We start from the raw sequence: 20562 nt of genomic DNA on the forward strand, positions 1-20562 counted from the left end.
AGGAGGCCCAGAGTGAGGGAAACAACTCCCCTTAGCAGACAACCTCAGCGATCCTCCAGGCCGCCCCGGGGTCCCAGGGCCCGTGAGGGGCAAAGTCCACAGACCCGACATGTAGAACCACCTCTCCATAGCTTTTCCCAAACTCAAAAACCTCATGTTTAAACACGCTGCTTTCTCTGTGTGGTGCTGAAGTGTCAATGCTTCCTCTCACCAGTTTAAGAGTTAAAAATCCATCACTTGCGGCAGTGCAAAGTGACATCGAGCAGAGCAAAATGCTGGCCAGGGCTTGCTTTCTCGGAGGCACACACTGGTCTCTCTCACAGTGCTTCACAAAATAGCACTCGTGCAGAGGGCGCCACCTGGGACTGCAGAACCTTCGAACCCACCTGGATGGATATTCTAAATGTATTCTAGGGGCTGGCGCTGTGGCCCAGCGGGTTAACACCCTGGCCTGTAGTGCCAGCATCCCATATAGGCGCCGGTTCTAGTCCCGGCTGCTCCACTTCTGATCCAGCTCTCTGCTATGGCCTAGGAAAGCAGTGGAAGATACTTCAAATCCTTGGGCCCCTGCACGTGTGTATGAGACCAGGAAGAAGCTCCTGGCTTCGGATCGGCGCAGCTCTGGTCGTTGCAGCCACCTGGGGAGTGAACAGCGGATGGAAGACCTCTCTCTCTCTCTGCCTCTCCTCTCTCTGTGTAACTCTGACTTTCAAATGAATAAATAAATCTTTAAAAAAAAACACTAAATGCATTCTAAATGCCTCAGTCAAGAAAAAGAAAATCTGGTCTCCAGAATTCTTCCCAAAGCAGAGACGACGCATGGCCTCTGAGGCGGTGTGCGTGGTCACCAGGGCTGCGAGCTGTTCAGCTGTGAGAGGAGCCCGGGAGTCACCCCCTCCCACAGACTCCCACATCGGGAGACCGTTCTAGGAAGTTAACCTAAACAGGAAAAAAAAAAAAATGCACGACCGAGCTTATCATGACTTTTTTTTTTTAATAAGAAAGAAAAAAGCCAGCAACCCGAATTCTTACAATTAGGTGCAACAGCTACGCGCTTGGTGTTCCTACGAGTACGCTATCAATCCATGCAACGAATTTCTGGCATAGATTACATCATCTCACAGATAACAAAACCACAGGAATCCTGAATATCCCAAGTTTGAGGGGGAAGTGACACAAGTGGGAGTCTGTTAACGAGAGCTCGTGCTCTGAACCCACACGACACACGTGCACACACACCACCCCCTTGAGAAAGCCCTTCCATGGTGTACACATCGTGTCCACACCACACATTAGGTCCTGCACAGCTAAATTCTATCCCTAAACTGGAACAGATCACTCCCTGGAGCATTAAGCAGTTTATCAGCAGCTTTGTTATTTAAAAAGTTGCTGTATTACAGTGATTCATGTGCATTTTCTACCATTCAAATATTTTCAATATAGAGTTCTTTAAAATTGCACATGAAGAATTAAGTTGGCCATGATCCATTTTCATATAGGTCAATGTTACTGAAGAAATGCGTGACTCATTGCTATAGATACAGAAACATACATGTAGAATTTAGACAGAACATGACTTTGTTCCCCAGAACTCTGACACCTCTCTGAATAGCAACACGACTGTAATGTGACCCCTCCTCTCCCCCTTGCCAATGTTTGGACAGAACTAAGACCTTGGATAGCAGCATCTGGATTCTGGGAGAAGCGGTGCTCACCTCTCCAGTTTCTTCTCAACGATGGGCACATCCAGCCCCATGGCCTGCTTGGTGATCTGCAGCATCTCGGCGATGCACTGAAGCGTATCTGAAACCCAAACACAACTGTGCCACTTTCCCGAGAAACACACCAACAAGTGAATCCACACACCTCTGGGTGAGACCCGCGGTTGTACGGTTAACTGCAGGTTTGTCCGCTAGACTTCATAGAAAATCGCTATTTGTTCACTATTCTCCAAGAATTCAAAATGTTAAAAGGAATTGTAACAGAGTAAGAGCAAATCAACTGGAATGGTTGAACTCGGGTTGTTCAGGCACTGTGCTGGATGCCCAGACAGCAGCCATGGATCAGGCTCGGTCCCTGCTGCTACCCACCAGAAGCAAGAGATGCAGAAGCCCCTGACGCCCACATGGCCTCCTACAGAGCCACACGGACGGAATCCCCACTACGTGTCCCTCGCCCCAAACTACAAAATCCACTCAACTACTCTGCCCGCATCACCGAGAACGCAGCTGCTTTCCATGGTCACAAATCTCAGCTACTCCCGGGTCAGCCACCAGGTCCCCAGCTGCACTGAGCTTCTACGAGTAAATCTGAGTTAGCACTGAATTCTCTCATTTCTTTCACTTTTTACCTTTTCCATCCTCTTCTGGGTTGCGCATAACAGCTCGCAGTGTGTGGAAATAACCACTCACTTCTTTATACCTGTAGTGCAATCGCATGCAGGAGAACTTGGGCTTACCAAAAAGAGTGGGTTCAGGACCTGAAAACCCAAATGAACACATCTAAGTTACATCTCCCACACAGCATTCACTTTCTTCTCTAACTTCCAACAATCAACACAAACTCGGCAGGTAGCACCATTTTCTTCATAATCTAAATGACAGCACACAAAACACAGGCTTGATGAGGCCATGAAAACTATTCTTTAGTCTCAATTATTAATCTTTGCTGTTCCCTGAGTTAATCTTCACAAGGTAAATAAGGAAAGGAATACAACTGTCACCACTGTATTATCACTACTCTCTCAGGAACAGGCTGCCTGGGGGAGTCCCCCTTCTGGTGTAACCAGATGTTATACACTGGTTACTTAAAAAATTAAACCCATTCTTAAAAGCAACAGCATTTGCTTTCTATGACTCGGTTTGTATATTATAATTTACCTATTTCTATTTTTTCCAGGTCTTCTAGGCTTAACCGTTGATACTGGTTGACTTTATCAACTTCATCATCATAACTAGATAAGAAAAAGAATAAAGAGAATTAAAAAATGTATTTGGCTTGTCAGCTGAGGTTTAACAGTAGCAAACTACTACATGCAGTTAAAATAAAATCTTTCACTAAACAATACATTTCGGAGTAAAGAGTTATACTTAAACACTTCTATAACTAGATTAAGCAAGAATAGCATATGCTATTCAACAGATAAGGCAAAACTGGCTCCTAGATCTTAAATGTAAAAAAGAAATCAATTGCAAGGCAAAAATAATTTCAGTTTTATAAAAACTTTTATAGAAAAAAATTCCGTATGATCTATGCCAACAGGTGTCTGGGCTGATAACTAAGAAATACAACTTCACACACAGCCAAAAATAAAATGAATATTTAATTACAAAACAGAAAACTCAAGTCTAGTGTAGTACAGGGAACTAGTACTGTATTCTGCTGCTGGCACTGTTAACTGGCAGGCTGTCTGGAGATCAGCCCGAGTGAAGGCCGTGTAATTCACCACATGCCAGTACCCAAAGAGCATGCGTGCACACGCGTGCACACACACGTGCCATCTGTGTAGAGGTGCCTGCATGGTTCATGATGGCAAAGAATCGGAAACCTCACACTCCTCACGCTGGTGGCTCACACACTAATACAAACAGAGATGCACGGCCACTAATGATGAAAAGAAATGGAGTACATCCAAACCTGGGAGGTAACAAGTAATACATGCTAAGGGCATACAACATCATGAAAGAACAACTGTAACTCTAAAGCCATATTTTCAAAGTGATGTAAGTCACATAAGGTAAAGGCGTCAATGAAGTTTTATGAAATTTGTAACTAAACCAGTTTCTTGAATTCCATTATAGATTCTAAAAAAGAAACTTACTGAAGCTTTAAAAAAATTAAAAGCTTTAAATCAAAAAGCAACTTACTAGGCCACGTAGTAGGCAGAGTTAGAAAGCAGTAACAGCACATCCACATCTCGGTGAGTAGCATCAATGAGGCTAAACAAACATGACACAAGGAATTAGGTATTTTCATCAGCACTCACTTGCCAAGCAGACCCTTACAGCAAAAAACTGGTCAGGGGAAAACACGAAATTCAGTGAGTTCTACCTCTGAGGTTGGATGCATTACAACCCACCCATGTGGAAAGTGTTTCAAGAACAACTGAGCAGGCTTGGGAAGCAGGGGAGACTTACGGGCAGGGTTTCCAGAGAGGGGGCGGGGACTGCAGGGTGACAGAGGCGGTTACTGAGGGGGAGAAACTGAGCACCTCACATCAACCTTCAGAACACAGGCATATCCTGGCTGCATTGAGGGACTTTTACATAAATCTAATTTACTTGCAAAGACGGAACAAGCCAAGCTACATCTCATTTTCCTCACTATAGACTGAATAATTTACTTGGCTTTCGGGGAACAAATAAACATTTTCTTGACCGAAGTCCCTCCGGCCGTATTCGTGTCCATACTAAAATTAAATATCAAAATAAAGGTTCGAAAGCAGATGTGCTGCTGAGTGGTTAAACCAGGGTAGTAGAGCGGGAGTCCTTGTGGAATTACCGACAAGAAAATGGTCAAAGCGCACAACCCACAGTAACCCACACAGGCGGAGTCCACTGCAAAGGACTCCCCGTGGCTAACGCGGCCCCTCCTGGAGGGTGGCGACACAGCCGCGCTCGCGCTGTCTCCAGAGCCCACCGAGGGCCCCTGAGCGCCAGGAGCTCACCCCTACCCCGCGGACCTGATGGAGAGCGAGCGCAGGGTGCGGAGGGCTGATCTGTGCACGGGGCTCCCGCGCCGCTCAGCGCGCGCGGGCGAGGTCGGCGTCCGTGGGTGGCTCCGGCTGCACCTCAGACGATGCATGCAAAAACGCGACCAGGAGCTACGGGGCCGCAGGCCGGCGCGGGGGCGGACGCGGGCGCTCGAGCCGGCAGCCACGGCCAGCGGCGCCACCGGGCGTTCTCTCTGGGTGGGCGGCACTGCGGCGGCGGCCGCACCACGGAGACGGAGACGGCGTCACGCCGCGGCTCTCCTCACGGGGCGGGCTCGCGCCGGGCAGCGGCATGGCGTCCTCCCGGGCGGCCCGGGTCCCTGCGGGCTCGGCCGCGGAAGTGCTGAGCCCCCTCCCCCGACAGAAACAAAACAAAACGACGCAGCCGGACAGGAACGGAGACGACCGCGGCGGCGGCACGCAGCCGGACAGGAACGGGCACGGCAGCGGTGGCGGCACGCAGCCTGACAGGAACGGAGACGACCGCGGCGGCGGCACGCAGCCGGACAGGAACGGACACGGCGGCAGCACGCAGCCGGACAGGAACGGAGACGACCGCGGTGGCGGCACGCAGCCGGACAGGAACGGACACGGCGGCGGCACGCAGCCGGACAGGAACGGGCACGGCGGCGGCACGCAGCCGGACAGGCCCGCGCCCGCGCTACTCGCTCTTGTTTTCCCGCCACTGCGGCAAGCCCTCCTTCCACACGATGAAGACGAAGACCGCCAGCACCACGTGCAGCCCCACCACCGCCACCACGGTCGCGTAGAAGGCGCTGTCCTCGGGGGACATGAGCATCAGGCTCTGGAAGAGCAGCAGCTTGCAGGAGAAATACAGCCCCACCGGAACTTTAACCATGAGTCCCGCAAACAGGAGGAAAATCTTGAAAGTCATGGCCAGGACGCCGTCCGCCTTGGGCTCGGCGGCGGCGCGCTGTGCGGGCGGCGGCCGGTGGGAGCGCGGCATGGTCGGCTGGTCGGTCTGTCGGTCCGCCCGTCCGTCGAGGCGTCGAGGCTCCGCCTGACAGCCGCCAGCACCCGACCTCGCGCCTGCAGTCAATGCGGCACCCGCGATGCGGCCGCGCCAAGTCCCGCCCAGGGGAGACGGCGGCCCTTCGCCCGCCCACTTCCGGCCGCGGAGGCCGCCCAGCGCGCATGCGCGTCCACTGAGGGCACTGACCCCGGCGCGGCGCGGGAGGGGCGTGGGCTGCCGGCTCCGGCGAGAGTTTCATCGCGTCTTGTGAGGACTGTGGCTGTGGGCATCGGTCCCCCATACTGCCACCCGCCTAAGGGACGGGCTGCCGTGTACCAGGCTGCCCAACAATGGCGCGGACAGGAGCAGTTGGGGTTCGGAAAGCAAGCTACGCTGAGCGGCGCTGCCGCAGCCGGAGTCCCTGCCGGATGGGCTGAGGGGCGCCGAGCGGCCCGAGTCCGCGCCGGATGGGCTGAGGGGCGCCGCCACGGCCCGAGTCCGCGCCGGATGGGCTGAGGGGCGCCGCCACGGCCCGAGTCCCCGCCGGCCCGGCAGAGGGGCGCCGCGCAGGGCACCTGCCGTATCGGGAGACCCGCGGTCACCGGCTGTGGGCGGGTGCGTGAGGACAGTGCGGCACAGAGAAGCCTGGTCTCTGGCGCAGATCGGGGTGCCGGCTTCAGGAATAAGGACGGGACATCAGAAACTGAGTGATGGCGGGACCTGTCCCCGCCTGGTCCGCCCGACTCACGCTAGCCCAGGCCCCAGTAAAACTTTACAACTCGAGAATCAAAACACAGATGCTTCAAAAATAAGCACAGCATTTGAATGGCCATTTCTCAAGGAAGAGAGAGAGAGTAATGGCCAAGGACCACAAGAAAAAATCCTCGAGGTCCTTTGTCATTAGGGAAATGCAAATCAAAACCCCAGATTCCACCTCACACCGCGAACCAGGATGGCAGTCAGGAAAACTGGTGAGGAGACAGGGTGAGTGCGGCCTGGAGAAACGGTGCAGCCGGAGTCGCCCAGAAGCTTCTTGAAGGGCCAAGAGGGTCCCCACATGTGCATTCCTAGGTATGTACCCCAAGGAACTGAGGATGGGTGTTCAGACAACCTGTATCAACAGTTCAGAGTGACACTGTTGACAATGGCAGAGACGCGGAGATGACCCAGTCCATGCTTGTACCCACGCAAGGGAGGAGGAATGAGCTTCTGACACGCCGCCGTACGCACGCGCCTGCGAACACGATGCTAAACAAAAGCAGCCAGCAGTCACGGGCTGCGTATTGTTTTGATTCCACGTATGTGAAACGTCCAGCATTAGGCAAACATAGCGAGGCACAGTCCAGCAGTGATCGCTTAGTGGAAATATGGGGACAGGGAAGTCATAGCTAAGGAGTACGCAGTTTCCTCTTGAGGTGATGAAAATGTCCTAACAACTGTGGTGACACAGGAACAACTCTGACTACACTGCAGGTCACTGAGTTGTACACTTTAAATAGGTGGCTTGTGTGGTTATGAATTACATCTCCATACAACTCGAAGAGACAGTCCAAGAGTGGATGGCTGAGGCAGGCAGTGACCGCTAACGCCCACCTGTGAGGGGCTGAACCCTCCACTAGCTGGCCTTCCACGGACCTGAGCCCTAGAACCCACTCCCAAAGCTACCTCTCATTCTGCACCACGGTCTCCCCGCTCTGGGGCAACCACGCCATTGAAGGGCTGTGCAAAGCTTCTACAGCAAACTCAGATAGCCCAAGAGTGAGTTTCCAAATCTTCCCTCATCAAGAGAAAGGGAAACTACACCATCAAGACATCTGTCTTGGAAATGAAGGAAAAATACCAGTAGCAAATGTAAAGAAATCTCAGATGTATTAAAAAGATGGTGTCTACCAGACGAAGTAGGGAAGAAGACGCATCACAGAACACCAAGAGCCACCCTGCCTCCTGCTGCAGCTCCTCTTAAGCCCCAACCCAAACCCCCAAACCCTGGGACCCTAGAGGGGCTCATACTGGAGCCAGCCTCAGGCTGACCAAACACCTCCCACTTAAAAACAAAAACAAAGCCACCACCACCAAAACTGATGGTAAGCAGGTCCTGTCCTTCCACCCAAGTCAGCAAACCAAAATATGACCCAGAAGCCACTGTTCCGAAACATCAGCTTCCCTGCCCACCACCTGCCTCATTCTGTCCCTAAGCTTCACAGGAAGCAGCTTCTAGCACAACAGTAACAGAACCACAAATGGCAAGAAGCACTGGCAAGCAGCCAGCGCCTCAACCAGTGCTAGACACAACCAGTCTGGCACAGTCAGACTTATAGGACCAGAGCAGAGCATCACAAAGCTCAGCAACTAGGCCTGTCTCCCAGGAGCAGGCCACGCGCGAATTCCACAGGTCTGTGGCCCCTCCCTGCCCTGGCTCCCCACTCCCCTTCTAGGCAATTGCTAATTACAATGTGGCTCCACCGCCCATCTCATCCTTTGACCCCACTGGTGGCTCTGGACTGAAAGCCAACAGATGGAACACTCTCCATCATGCACTGGTCGCATGCTCACAGAGCACACAGAAACGTCATCACCGTCACCATGGCAGGGAGGCAGATCCTTAGGCGAAGAGTCTTGGGTTCGAGGTAGAATCCAGAATCTCTCAGTGTCCCAAACAATAAAGGTCAAAGGAAACTATAAAGCCAATGGCTATGTTAGGATGGCAGTGTAGGCTTTGGCAAGGAAAACAGACCAGGGATACTTTCACATTCACTCTTGGGAACTCAATCCAGGGTCTCCCCCAGGGTTAGCAGGGGTCCCAACTACATAAGCCATCACCTGATGCCTCCCAGGTTTCATGTTAGCAGGAAGCTGGAAACAGAAGCAGAGCTGGGACTCGAACCCAGGCACTCTGATATGGGACGTAACTGTCCCAAGCAACGTCTTAACTGCTGTGTCAAACACTCATCCCATAGAGAGCTTTAATCAAAGATTAGTAGAAGACAATCACCAGCCTCCTGTTATCAAGAAGTCAAATTTTCTAGTGCAGGGTTAAAGGGCAATGGGAGGTGTGCTGGGCTCTGGAGAAGGGGCAAGAGTACAAAGAGAAAAGGGAAACAGAGGGAGGGAGGGAGAAAGCATTTTATTCTGTTAATGAAGAAAAGAGAAATGCATAGTTCTATTCCTGAGGTCAGTCTTTAGCAGCTGAGACTTAGATTTGAGACTCTACCCAACAGGTGATTTCTAGAAGACCCAGAAGACTATTCCTGTTTCACCAATTACAGAAGTAACCACGAGTGCTTTCACAAATCTGTGCAAGAGACTTCTAATGAGTCCTAACAAAACACCCTCACCTGAATTTTGCTGCAAGCTTTATATATTGCACAATTCTGCACACTTCTACAAGAGTACCAACTTTCTATGAAGATTACAGGATTGGAAACCAAGTCAGAGGCAAAGTGACAATACAAAATGGTAGCCAGCTTTTCCCAGTTTCATTGATTCCATAGTATTGATCTAAGTTTCACATCCTTTAAAAAAAAAAAAAAAAAAACTTGCAACACCTCAAGCAAAATGTAGGTGTGCTGCCTGCAGATATTTCTCATTAGGACTTAAGGGACTATTCTTCGTTTTTTGTTTTGTTTTTTTGGTGTTGCATGAGCTTGGACTGCTACTAAAAAAAAAAAAGTGAAGCCTGTGAGTCAAAATATTTTTACCAAATGGATTAAATTAAGAACACGGAATTTCCTGCTAGATTTTATGTGAAGAAAAATCTCATTTCTTATTTTTAAAGTCTTCAATTTACACCAAACATAAAATATTTACCATCAAAATGAAATTATCCACGAGATTAACATTATAGATGGTCTCCCTATGAACCTACAGTCAATGTTCTTTTTATTCATTTTAATATGTAAATACTATTGGCCGGCGCTGCGGCTCAATAGGCTAATCCTTCACCTGCAGCGCCGGCACACCGGGTTCTAGTCCTGGTCGGGGCACCGGATTCTGTCCCAGTTGCCCCTCTTCCAGGCCAGCTCTCTGCTATGGCCCGGGAGTGCAGTGGAGGATGGCCCAAGTGCTTGGGCCTTGCACCCCATGGGAGACCAGGAAAAGCACCTGGCTCCTGGCTTCGGATCAGCGCAATGCGCTGGCTGCAGTGGCCATTGGAGGGTGAACCAACGGCAAAAAGGAAGACCTTTCTCTCTGTCTCTCTCTCTCTCACTATCCACTCTGCCTGTCAAAAAAAATTTTTTTTTAAAAATAATGTAAATACTATCCTGTCTCCTGCTTACCTTAGGCCCCTTTTATTAAAAACACATGTAGTGGCATATTGGGTAATGCCACTACCTGCAATGCTGGCATCCCTTATGGATGTCAGTTCAGGACGGAAGATCTCTTTTTCTCTGCCTTTTAAAATAAATAATGTTTTGGGGCCGGCACTGTGGCGTAGCGGATAAAGCCGCCGCCTGCAGTGCCAACATCCCATATGGGTGCCAGTTCAAGTCTCGGCTGCTCTACTTCTGATCCAGCTCTCTGCTATGGCTTGGGAAAGCAGAAGATGGCCCAAGTCCTTGGGCCCCTGCACCCGCGTGGGAGACCCAGAGGAAGCTCTTGGCTCCTGGCTCTGGATCAGTGCAGCTCTGGCTGTTGTGGCCATTTTGGGAGTGAACCAGCAGATTAAAGACCTCGCTCTCTCTCTCTTTGCCTCTACTTCTCTCTGTGTGTAACTCCTGCAAATAAATAAATCTTTAAAAAATAATCTTTTGGCTGGCGCCGTGGCTCAATAGGCTAATCCTCTGCCTTGTGGCACCGGCACAACGGGTTCTAGTCCCGGTTGGGGTGCCGGATTCTGTCCCGGTTGCCCCTCTTCCAGGCCAGTTCTCTGCTGTGGCCCGGGAGTGCAGTGGAGGATGGCCCAAGTGCTTGGGCCCTGTACCCCATGGGAGACCAGGAGAAGCACCTGGCTCCTGCCATCGAATCAGCGTGGTGTGCCGGCCACAGCGCGCTGGCCGCGGCGGCCATTGGAGGGTGAACCAACGGCAAAGGAAGACCTTTCTCTCTGTCTCTCTCACTGTCCACTCTGCCTGTCAAAAAAAAAAAAAAAAAAAAAAAAAAAAACAAAAAAAACAAAAAACTTTTTTTTTTTTTTTTTAAATGAGAGTTATAGAGAGAAGGAGAGGCAGAGACAAGAGAGAACTTCCAACCACTGGTTCACTTCCCAAATGGCTGCAATGGCACAGGTTGGCCAGGCTGAAGAGGAGCCAGGAGCTTCATCTAGGTCTCTCTCATGGATACAGGAGCCCAAGGACTTGGGCCATATTCTGCTGCTTTCCCAGGTCCATTAGCAGGGAACTGATTCAGAAGTGGAGCAGCCAGGTCTCAAATTGGCACCCATATGAGATGCCAGCACTGTAGGCAGTGGCTTCACCAGCTGTGCCACAGCACTGGCTCCAATAAATGAATCTAAAAAAGATAAAATCTAAGCAGAAGACTTATTCTCAGAGCTAGGTCTAGATTCTGAAATATCTCCGATTTGTGAAAATGAAGATTATCATTTTAGATTTCAACCTAAAGGCAAGCATTCTAAGGTAGATAAACTTAGAACCTGCTATTCATTGATATTTGGAAGAATCACTTGAAACTGGATGGCTTTTGTTTTTTAAAAAATGTCAAAGGGCCAGTGTTGTGGCGTATAGGTCAAGCTGCTGCCTGTGGCGCTGGCTTCCCATATGGGTGCCGGTTCGAGTCCCGGCTACTCCACTTCCATTCCGGCTCCCTGCCGATGCGCCTAGGAAAGCAGCAGAAGTGCTTGGGACCCTGCACCAATGTGGGAGAACTGGAAGAAGCTCCTGGTCCTGGCTTTGGCCTGGCCCAGCAGATGGAAGATATCTCTTTCTCTAGCTCTTTCAAACAAATAAGTAAATCTTTTTAAAAGACACTTTTCTTCATAACTAGGCTTTTTAGCATCCCCTTAATTGTGTCCCCAAGGCAAGTGTAGCTGCCATGTGCCATGCATCCAGGCCCAGAGCACGTGGACAACTGCTAGCATTACCTATGACAATTTTCCAGCATCACAAGTTTAGCAAGGGAGTCAGCAGACAACCTCGGCAGCTCACCTGGGGTCACAGTCAATGAGGGCCCAGCCCCCGTGGAACTTCTCCTCGTCAGGCAGGAGTAACTTCATGTAGCTCTGTAAGAGCTGGCTAATCAGCTCCTGGTGGCTTCTCTGATTCTCCTTATGCAGAGCTTCGTGCTCTTTCTCCTTGTTAAATATGGAATACAGATCTTCTGTCACCGGAATGCCTTGCATCAAATCTAGGATGGAAGTGTTAATATATGTTCATCATCTTACTATACTAGCATTTTTAAAAAACGAGAGACTGTAAAACCTAAAATTATAAAACTCTTGAAAGAAAGATAAGCCTAAACCATTATGACCTTGAATTAGGCATGATTTTTTTTAGACATGATACCAAAATCATAAGCAACAACAAAAAAAAACCTGACAAATGACATCATTAAAATTTTAAAATTTTGTACTTCCAAGGGTACCAAGACAAAGAAGTTAAAAAAAAAAAAAAGACCCCTACAAAATAGGTAAAAAATACAGCTCATCTGTCTGGTAAAGGACTTGTATCAATATATACAAACTATAACTAAATAACAAATACACCAATTTGAAAACTGGCTAGGGGAGAGCATTGTGGTGCAGTGGGTTCAGCCTCTGCTTGGAACACCTGCAAACCGTACCAAAGGGCCAGTTCAATGCCCAGCTATTCTACTTCCAACCCCCCTGTTAATGCTTATAAGATAGCAGTAGATGGTGGCCCAAGGGCTTCCCATGCGGGAGACCTATATGGAGTTCTGGGCTCCTAGCTTCAGCCTGGTCCAGGCAAGGCTGTTGCAGACACTGGGGAGTGAACCAGTAAATGGAAGCTCTCTTTCTCTCTTGCTCTGCCTTTCAAGCAAATGGAAATAAAAATTTTTTAAAAAAACCTTTCTGGCCGGCGCCATGGCTTAACAGGCTAATCCTCCGCCTTGCAACGCCGGCACACTGGGTTCTAGTCCCGGTTGGGGCGCCGGATTCTATCCCGGTTGCCCCTCTTCCAAGCCAGCTCTCTGCTATGGCCCAGGAAGGCAGTGGAGGATGGCCCAAGTGCTTGGGCCCTGCACCCCATGGGAGACCAAGATAAGCACCTGGCTCCTGGCTTTGGATCAGTGCGATGAGCCGGCTGCAGCGGCCATTGGAGGGTGAACCAACAGCAAAAAGGAAGACCTTTCTCTCTATCTACTCTGCCTGTCAAAAAAAAAAAAAAAAATCTTTCCAAAAATGTAACAGTAAAAAATACAGTAAAAAAATATTTGAACAGACAAGCTAACTTCCTCCTGGTGGAGCATGTACTTCAAATCTTTTTTTTTTTTTTTTAATTTATCTATTTGAAAGGTCAAGTTAGAGAGAGAGAGAGATTCCATCTGCTGGTTCACTCCCCGAATGGCCAAAACAGCTCAGACTGCACCAGCCTGGAGCCAGGAGCCTGAAATTCCATTCAGGTCTAAGGCAGGGGTCTAAGTACTTGGCCATCTTCTGCTGCTTTCCCAGGTGCGTCAGCAGAGAGCTGGATCAGAAGTGAAGCAGCTGGGACTCCAACTGGTGCTCACATGTGATGCTGGCCCCTATAGTGGTTTTATGATATTTGAGATGGGGCCAGCATTGTGGTGCAGCAGGTTAAGCTACCACCTGTGATGCTGGCATCCATGTGAGCACCGGTTTTAGCCTATGCTGCTCTATTTCTAATCCAGCTCCTTACTAATGCACATAGGAAGTCAGCAGAAGTACCTCAAGTGCTTAGATTCCTGTTACCCAAGTGGGAGACCTAGATGGAGTTCCAGGCTCCCGGCCAGCATGGCCAGCTGAGGCCATTGTGGCTATCTGGGGAGTGAACCAGCGGAACGAAGATACCTATCTATATCTCTTCCTCTTCCTCTCTTCCCCCACCCCTTCCATCTCCCTCCCCCCCTCTTCCTCTCTCCCCCCACCCCCTCCATCTCCCTCCCCATCTCTTCCTCTCTCCCCCCACCCCCTCCATCTCCCTCCCCATCTCTTCCTCTCTTCCCCCACCCCCTTCTCCGATCTCTCCCCACTCCCTCTCAGGCTCCTGGGAAAGATCTGACCACTGGCCCTGGAAACAGAGTAGTAGGTCCAGCTGCTTCTGGCCTCTACATCTCAAATGTGAAGAGAACCAGCTTCAGGATCAGGATGCAGCTGGTGCTAGGAGGACAGGACCTGGGTCCTCAGTCACACAAAACTAAGTTGCTAGATCAACCAGCAGAAACAAGGCGTTGCATTTTTGCCTTGAATCAACTTCTAAAATCCAATTCTCTACATAGCATAAACCCTCCATCTCTGGCAAATGAAGAAAGTTTTTATACCAGACTTTTCAGATTCCTAAGTGGCCTGTGTCTAGGCCCCACCATTTCATGAGTACTAAAAATAAGGTGGAAAAAAATGAGATTTTAAAAAATGTTCTCATTGACCACAGGTCAGCTATGTTGCATTTCATTCCAATCCAGAATAGGCTCCATTTATTTGAATCCTATAAGGTAACATTTTCAGAAAAATGAAAAAAAAAAAAAACATGCACGGTATGAAATCTATCGGGCAATTTATTCTCCCATTTCCCCTTGTGAAAATGATGGGTTGGTTAGGACCCTCTCTAAATCCGGTCCTACTGTTGAGCTGTGCTTATGAAAGTGGGTGGTGGATTTGCCCACAGCAAGAACATCTGACAGAAGGTTTAAAGGAAAAGAGCGTCATCGGGTCACACTGCTTGGCCTTGAGTAACGGGAAAACAGACAGAACCCAAAGTTTGCAGCTGTTGAGGTTTAGAGCACCTAATTCAGTACTCCAAGAGCTTCACCTCTGCTATTTGTTACATGAGCATCAAATTGAAAAACATATGATTGAAATAGATGGCATCTTCAGATGCCCCAGCCAAAAATAATTCTCAGATTCTAATTTTATACAAATTTCAATGTATTGGGTAAGAGCCATACTATAGGAACACCTGTATTTCATAAGATACTAATTCTGTTACTGAAGTTGGTTTCTGTAAAACTAGTCAGAGAAGAAATGATAAATTTTAAGGAAAGAAAAACATTTCTGTTCCTTACCTATAACGGCTTGCCTATAAGCATCCTTAAATCGGTTGAGGTAATACCTATTCGCCGAGTTAACCCCATCTTTCATAACTCCTGCTAACTTCCTTTCTCCCGTCCTTGTAAAGTCACCCTGCCAAAAAACAAAATAAGTCATTTTGACAATTTATTCAAACCCAAGAACACTTCCACCATTAACTGTGCACCCATATCAGGTGCTGTGGTTTGGTGGGTAAAGTCACCGCCTGCAGTGCCGGCATCTATATGGGTGCTCGTTTAAGTCCCAGCTGCTCCACTTCTGATCCAGCTCTCTACTATGGCCTGGGAAAGCAGTAGAAGATGGCCCAAGTCCTTGGGCCCCCTGGAAGAAGCTCTTGGCTCCTGGCTTCGGATCAGCAAAGCTCCAGCTGTTGCAGCCAATTGCAGAGTGAACCAGCAGATGATCTCTATCTCTGCCTCTCCTTCTCTATGTAACTCTGATTTTCAAATAAATAAATAAATCTTTAAGAAAAAACTGGCAATCTACAGATTTTTATAACTTCTCATGTAGTTAAATTAAAATATCTACCAGGATTCCACTTTGATGCAAGTGTGCCAACGAAATTAAACACGATGCTGGTGACCTCAAGTCTTCACCATCACTGAACCAGAGCTTTAGGGGAAAGTCATTCTTGGGAGTGCAGAACTTACAAGTCGAAACCAATTACACAACAGACACCAAAACATCATGACTTTAAAACCTCAAACTCGTATAGTATTCAAAAGCCAAATTTCTGATGCAGAAAAATACGGATAGTTCCCTGGTGTTTACGGATAGTTCCCTGGTGTTTACTATAATGGGATTAACCTGTGTGTTTATGTGGATGTGTGGATCAGAACAGAAGGGGAAGACCGGAGGTTCCCAGCTTCACTGCACATTACAGTCACCTGTAGAACAATCCAGCGAAGATACAAATTGGTTTGTCTCCTCTGCTTTTCCCAACAAAGCTTTCAGAGCAAGTCAGTGATTTAAACTCAAGAAAAGTAGAGTCTCCCCCCACATCCCAAACTCACTATTTCTATCCAAGTCAATCTCAGAAAGAGGCCTTGTTCCCAAAGTGACAATTTAGGAAGAACATGCTGCCAGTAAGGTCGTCTGCGAAGAATATTACAGATATTCTAGAGTACAGCATTTGAATCTGTTATAGAGGAAACAGATATGAAGATTGAACTCACAGAAGTTTAAAATCACGGGGGAAAAAGTATTCCTCTTTAGACAATAACTTGTACAAGGACTTCTAAATTTTAATTTCCTTAATAGTTAAAAAGTTTTTGTTATTTATCAATCAAAAAAATGGATTGGGGACCAGTGTTGTGGCACAGGGTTAAGCTGCTGCTTACAGCACCCATATCAGGTGCTGGTTCAAGTCCCTGCTGCTCTTTTTCTAACCTAGGTTTCTGCAAATACACCAGGGAAGGTACCAGATGAAGGTCCAAGTACTTGGGGGCTCTGCCACCCACAAAGGAGAACTGGATGGAGTTCCTGGCTCTAGCCTGGCCCAGCCCTGGCATCTGGGGAGTAAACCAGTGGATGGAAGATAAAACTCTCGGGGCCGGTGCTGTGGCATAGCAGGTAAAGCCACCACCTGCAGTGCCAGCATCCCATATAGGCACCAGTTCTAGTCCTGGCTGCTCCACTTCGGATCCAGCTCTCTGCTATGGCCAGGGAAAGCAGTGGGGGATGGCCCAAGTCCTTGGGCTCCCACACCCGCATGGGAGACCCGGAAGAAGCTCCTGGCTCCTGGCTTCAGATTGGCACAGCTCCAGCCATTGCAGCCAGTTGGGGAGTGAACCAGCGGATGGGAGATGGTAGACTTTCTCTGTCTCTCCTTCTCTAACTTTCAAATAAATAAATATTTTTAAAAAATAAGATAGATTTCTCTTTCCCTTTCTCTCTCTCCCTCTCCTTCCTTCCTTCTGTCACTCTTTCAAATAAATAATCTTTAAAAAAATCTTTAAAAAAAAATGTACTGGGGCCAGTGTGGCTCAGCGGGTTAACTCCCTGGCCTGAAGAGCTGGCATCCTATGTGGGCACCGGTTCTAGTTCTGGCTGCTCCACTTCTGATCCAGCTCTCTGCTATGGCCTGGGAAAGCAGTAGAGGATGGCCCAAGTCATTGGGCTCCTGCACCCGCGTGGAAGACCCGAAAGAAGCTCCTGGCTTCGGATTGGCACAGCTCCGGCCGTTGTGGCCATCTGGGGAAGAACCAGTGGATGGAAGACCTCTCTCTCTGTCTCTACCTCTCTCTGTAACTCTGCCTGTCAAATAAATAAAATAAATCTTTTAAAAAATAAAAGATGTATTACATAATGCCTGATGGCCCTTGATGATGTAATTTGTTAGAATATCCTGAGATGAACATAAATCTAATTTAAACTAATTCAACCTCTTTCTGCTGCCCACAGAAAATATTTCATTACCAGGGACTATTTTTACACTCAAAATTCTGTGAAGACTAGCTCTGTAGGATCAAGAGGTTTGTAACAACAACAAGAAAAGTAATACAGCATTTCTTCAACATTTACCGTGTGTACATGCCCTAGGCACTTACACGTGTGAACACAGGCAATCCTACAGCAACCTTTGCAGCAAGCCTGGTACTACCCCTACGGGACACATGCGCTGCGCTGGGCTGGGCTGCAGGGGAGTGTCTTGCTGAATGAAGCACAGCTGCCACTCAAATTCCGAGGAGCCAGAACCCCACTCTGAATCCACCGGCAGGCCTGCTCTGTTTTGCCTACACAGTTTTAAAAACCAACCACTTCCCATAGGACTCAAGATTTCCAGGCTCTCTTGAAAACCAAAAAGGAAGATGTGGCACCACTGGCCTCCTCAAGAGACAGAGAAGTGCCTCCCAGAACAGCTCACACTCCTCCCTGGTTCCCAAAGCCCCTGGCTCCCTCTAACATGCGGCCTGGCTGGTTCACATGCCCTGGTCCTCACAGCAACCTGTACAGGTGACCCCTGCCTCAGCCAAGCATCCGGAGAACAGTGAACCACACAGAGCGTGGCCCACAGAGCACTCTGTTGCAAACACAGCTGTTCCGAGCCCACGGCCTAACCTATGTCCTCCAACGAGGCGTGCACGTACCTTCAGAGCCGCCGTCCCCGCGTACTGCCTGCTGATGGAGTCACCGTTGTTAGCCCACATTATCTGGTAGATCCGATTACACTTCACGGGCAGTGGCTGCTCCGGGGGCATCACGCCTAATTTCTTCAGCTAAAAGGAACACATTGGTGGATTAGCCGCGTGTGAGCCAGGAAACCCTGGTGCGACGCATGTGCTGCAGAAGGAAGACGAACATTCACAGAGAACTCAGGGCCCTCAGAGAAGCCGAACGGAGGCAGACTTTACAAAGACAGCAGAGCACTGCTTGTCGTAGTTCTTCACAGATAGGGCCACGCTGTGGTAAATGTGTCTTTGTTCTTACACAGGCCTATGAAGTGGAACTGAACATCAAGAAAGCAGAGACCATAATGATATTAGTAGAATAAATATGCAGTAAATGTAAATCCTGGGCCAGAGCTAGGAGCTGGGAGCTTCCAACATAAATGATCTCTCCTACTCACTGTGATAACCCTATGCAAATAACACTCTTATTCCCCCCATCTTAAAGATGACACACCGAGGTCTAGAGAGGTCAAGGTCTTTGCATGGCTCCAACACTCGGTATGCAGTGGTGCCAGGGCTGGAATTCCAACGCCCAGCTGTCTAAACACTACAGGAGAACAAATGCACAGAAGGCTCTATCAGAAAAACAAAACCAGAAACCATGCCGGGTATCTCCACCTTGGGAACTTAATACGAGGACTCTGTCTTCCAGGTGCTGGAGGGCTGGGAAATCCAAAACAGACACTGAAGAAACGGAGATGGGGAGACATGAGGACACAGCTCCTGCCCAAACCAAGGGGAGAGGCTGGTGCTGCAGGGTCAGGGAAATCCAGGCACTGGAAGAGCAAGCTGCTGCCAGGATTCACGCAGATGGAGGGGCTGTCCTGCCGCCCCTGCCTGCCTCACCAGCTGCTGTTAGCGCCCCCTCCTGGCAGCGCTGGCTGGCCAAGCAGACATGAGTGCAGAGCCCCAAGTCCAGGGAGGATGGATTTGGAGTTGAGAGAAAAGGTAAATGAGCACATATGCCAGGCTGCCAGCTTCTAAATGAGCATTTGAGGAACGCGACTTCATTCAGCTCATCTCTGGGAAACGTTGTGCTACCCAGGTCTCAAGGAAAAGGGGATGTCTGTGTGCTGTAAATGTTCTGCAGAACATTTGAAATTTGAGGCAACATTGTAGCTATGTGTTTGCACGTGCAATCCAGTGCACTCCATTTACCTGCTGTTCCATGACCACGCGTGCGATGGCGGCTTGGACCACGTTGGTGCGATCCAGGCAATCCATGCAATTGACGCGGAAAATCCCTTCTTGTTTACAGATTACCCCAGCTTGATCAACCCTTTTCAAAAACAACATATGATCAGTTTACAACATGAAAGACTTAAGTTTTTCAAAAACCAATTTTTAAAGTATTATATTTACAGCAACATTAGCTAGCAGTACGTCTGAAATACTATGTGACAGACAGCGAGTTCCTTATACACATTACTGGTAATTTATATAATCACTTGACAACGAAGGTAGCATTGACCCATTTTAGGCAAAAAAAAAAAAAAAAAGACAAAAAATAGAGGTGCGCAGTGAGTGATCTCCACACTGTCACGCAGCTGTTGGAATTGACACTTAAACACCAGCAGGCACTCTGAACACACCTTCCTTTGGACCGAAAGTAGAGAGGCCTCTAAACTGTCTGAAACAGACTTTACCACCTGGCCAGGAGTCGTGCGGCGTGCCTTATTCATCTAATTTCTTGAGCTACCTGTATGGTCTGAAAATATAATCGAATGTTCTCCTCTGTCCTTTAAGCCACTTTTTTTTTTTCTCCTACAGCTACCTCCTGTGGTCTAGGAATCACTTCCTTCTCTGATAGCTTAGAAAAGAGCCCTGGTACTTCTAAGCCTTCCTTCCCACGTTAGGGGCAGCGAGAAAGAACAGAAAGAGAACACGCAGAGCAGGATACGCAAGAAACAATGAACAGACATCCTTCAGCACAGACACGGGGCCCACCCCCCAGACCCCATTTCCCGTTCAGAGCTAACCCTGCCTGATGATCAATAGCACTCGAAAAGGAGAGAAACTGGAAAGCAAAAACCAAAAATGCTCCCTCAGCACACGACTCTATCTCATGCTTAGTGGTACCAGGCAAAGCATGTGATTTCTCAGGCCAAGAGCTTGTCAAAATGACTTAGGAAATACCTACCAACACCACTTCATGTCAAGAATAATGTCATAAATGGCATCTGTTAGTGTTTGAACGTTCTCAAACTTCATTCCTCGGCTACAATCCATGCCAAAAGAAAGAAAAAAATACTTAATACAACCTTTTAAAAAAAACAAAAACAAGATATATTAAAGATACCTTGGAAAAATTAAAAAGAATTAATGTATTTGAAGTTATACTACTATATAGCATACAGGCAACTACATAGATGGCTATAAGTAGACTGCATTGTGAAAGAAAGCACACTGAAGAATACACTGAACAGTCCAGACATCAAAGTTCCTTTCCTCACCAAATTTCCAATATAGAGGTAAATGAACACAGAACCGTGAGAACTCTGGTTCAGAATACACACACTTAAAAGCA

At 48.4% G+C, this 20562-nt stretch overlaps 1 protein-coding gene across 1 annotated transcript in view; it reads right to left on the bottom strand.

The window, feature by feature from the left end:
• INPP5F (inositol polyphosphate-5-phosphatase F) overlaps positions 1-20562 on the bottom strand; it is a 103226-nt gene that overhangs the window by 2852 nt on the left and 79812 nt on the right. Inside the window, exons 11-19 of the mRNA XM_062214159.1 lie at positions 20176-20253; positions 19194-19314; positions 17955-18083; positions 14841-14958; positions 11786-11984; positions 3867-3938; positions 2880-2953; positions 2351-2479; positions 1716-1803 (exon numbers count right to left, since the gene is read on the bottom strand). Coding sequence (XP_062070143.1) covers positions 1716-1803; positions 2351-2479; positions 2880-2953; positions 3867-3938; positions 11786-11984; positions 14841-14958; positions 17955-18083; positions 19194-19314; positions 20176-20253 — 1008 coding nt within the window. The remainder of the gene's footprint in view (positions 1-1715; positions 1804-2350; positions 2480-2879; positions 2954-3866; positions 3939-11785; positions 11985-14840; positions 14959-17954; positions 18084-19193; positions 19315-20175; positions 20254-20562) is intronic.

Source organism: Lepus europaeus, chromosome 17 (genome assembly GCF_033115175.1).
Source record: "Lepus europaeus isolate LE1 chromosome 17, mLepTim1.pri, whole genome shotgun sequence".
In the NCBI taxonomy this organism is placed as follows: Eukaryota; Metazoa; Chordata; class Mammalia; order Lagomorpha; family Leporidae; genus Lepus; species Lepus europaeus.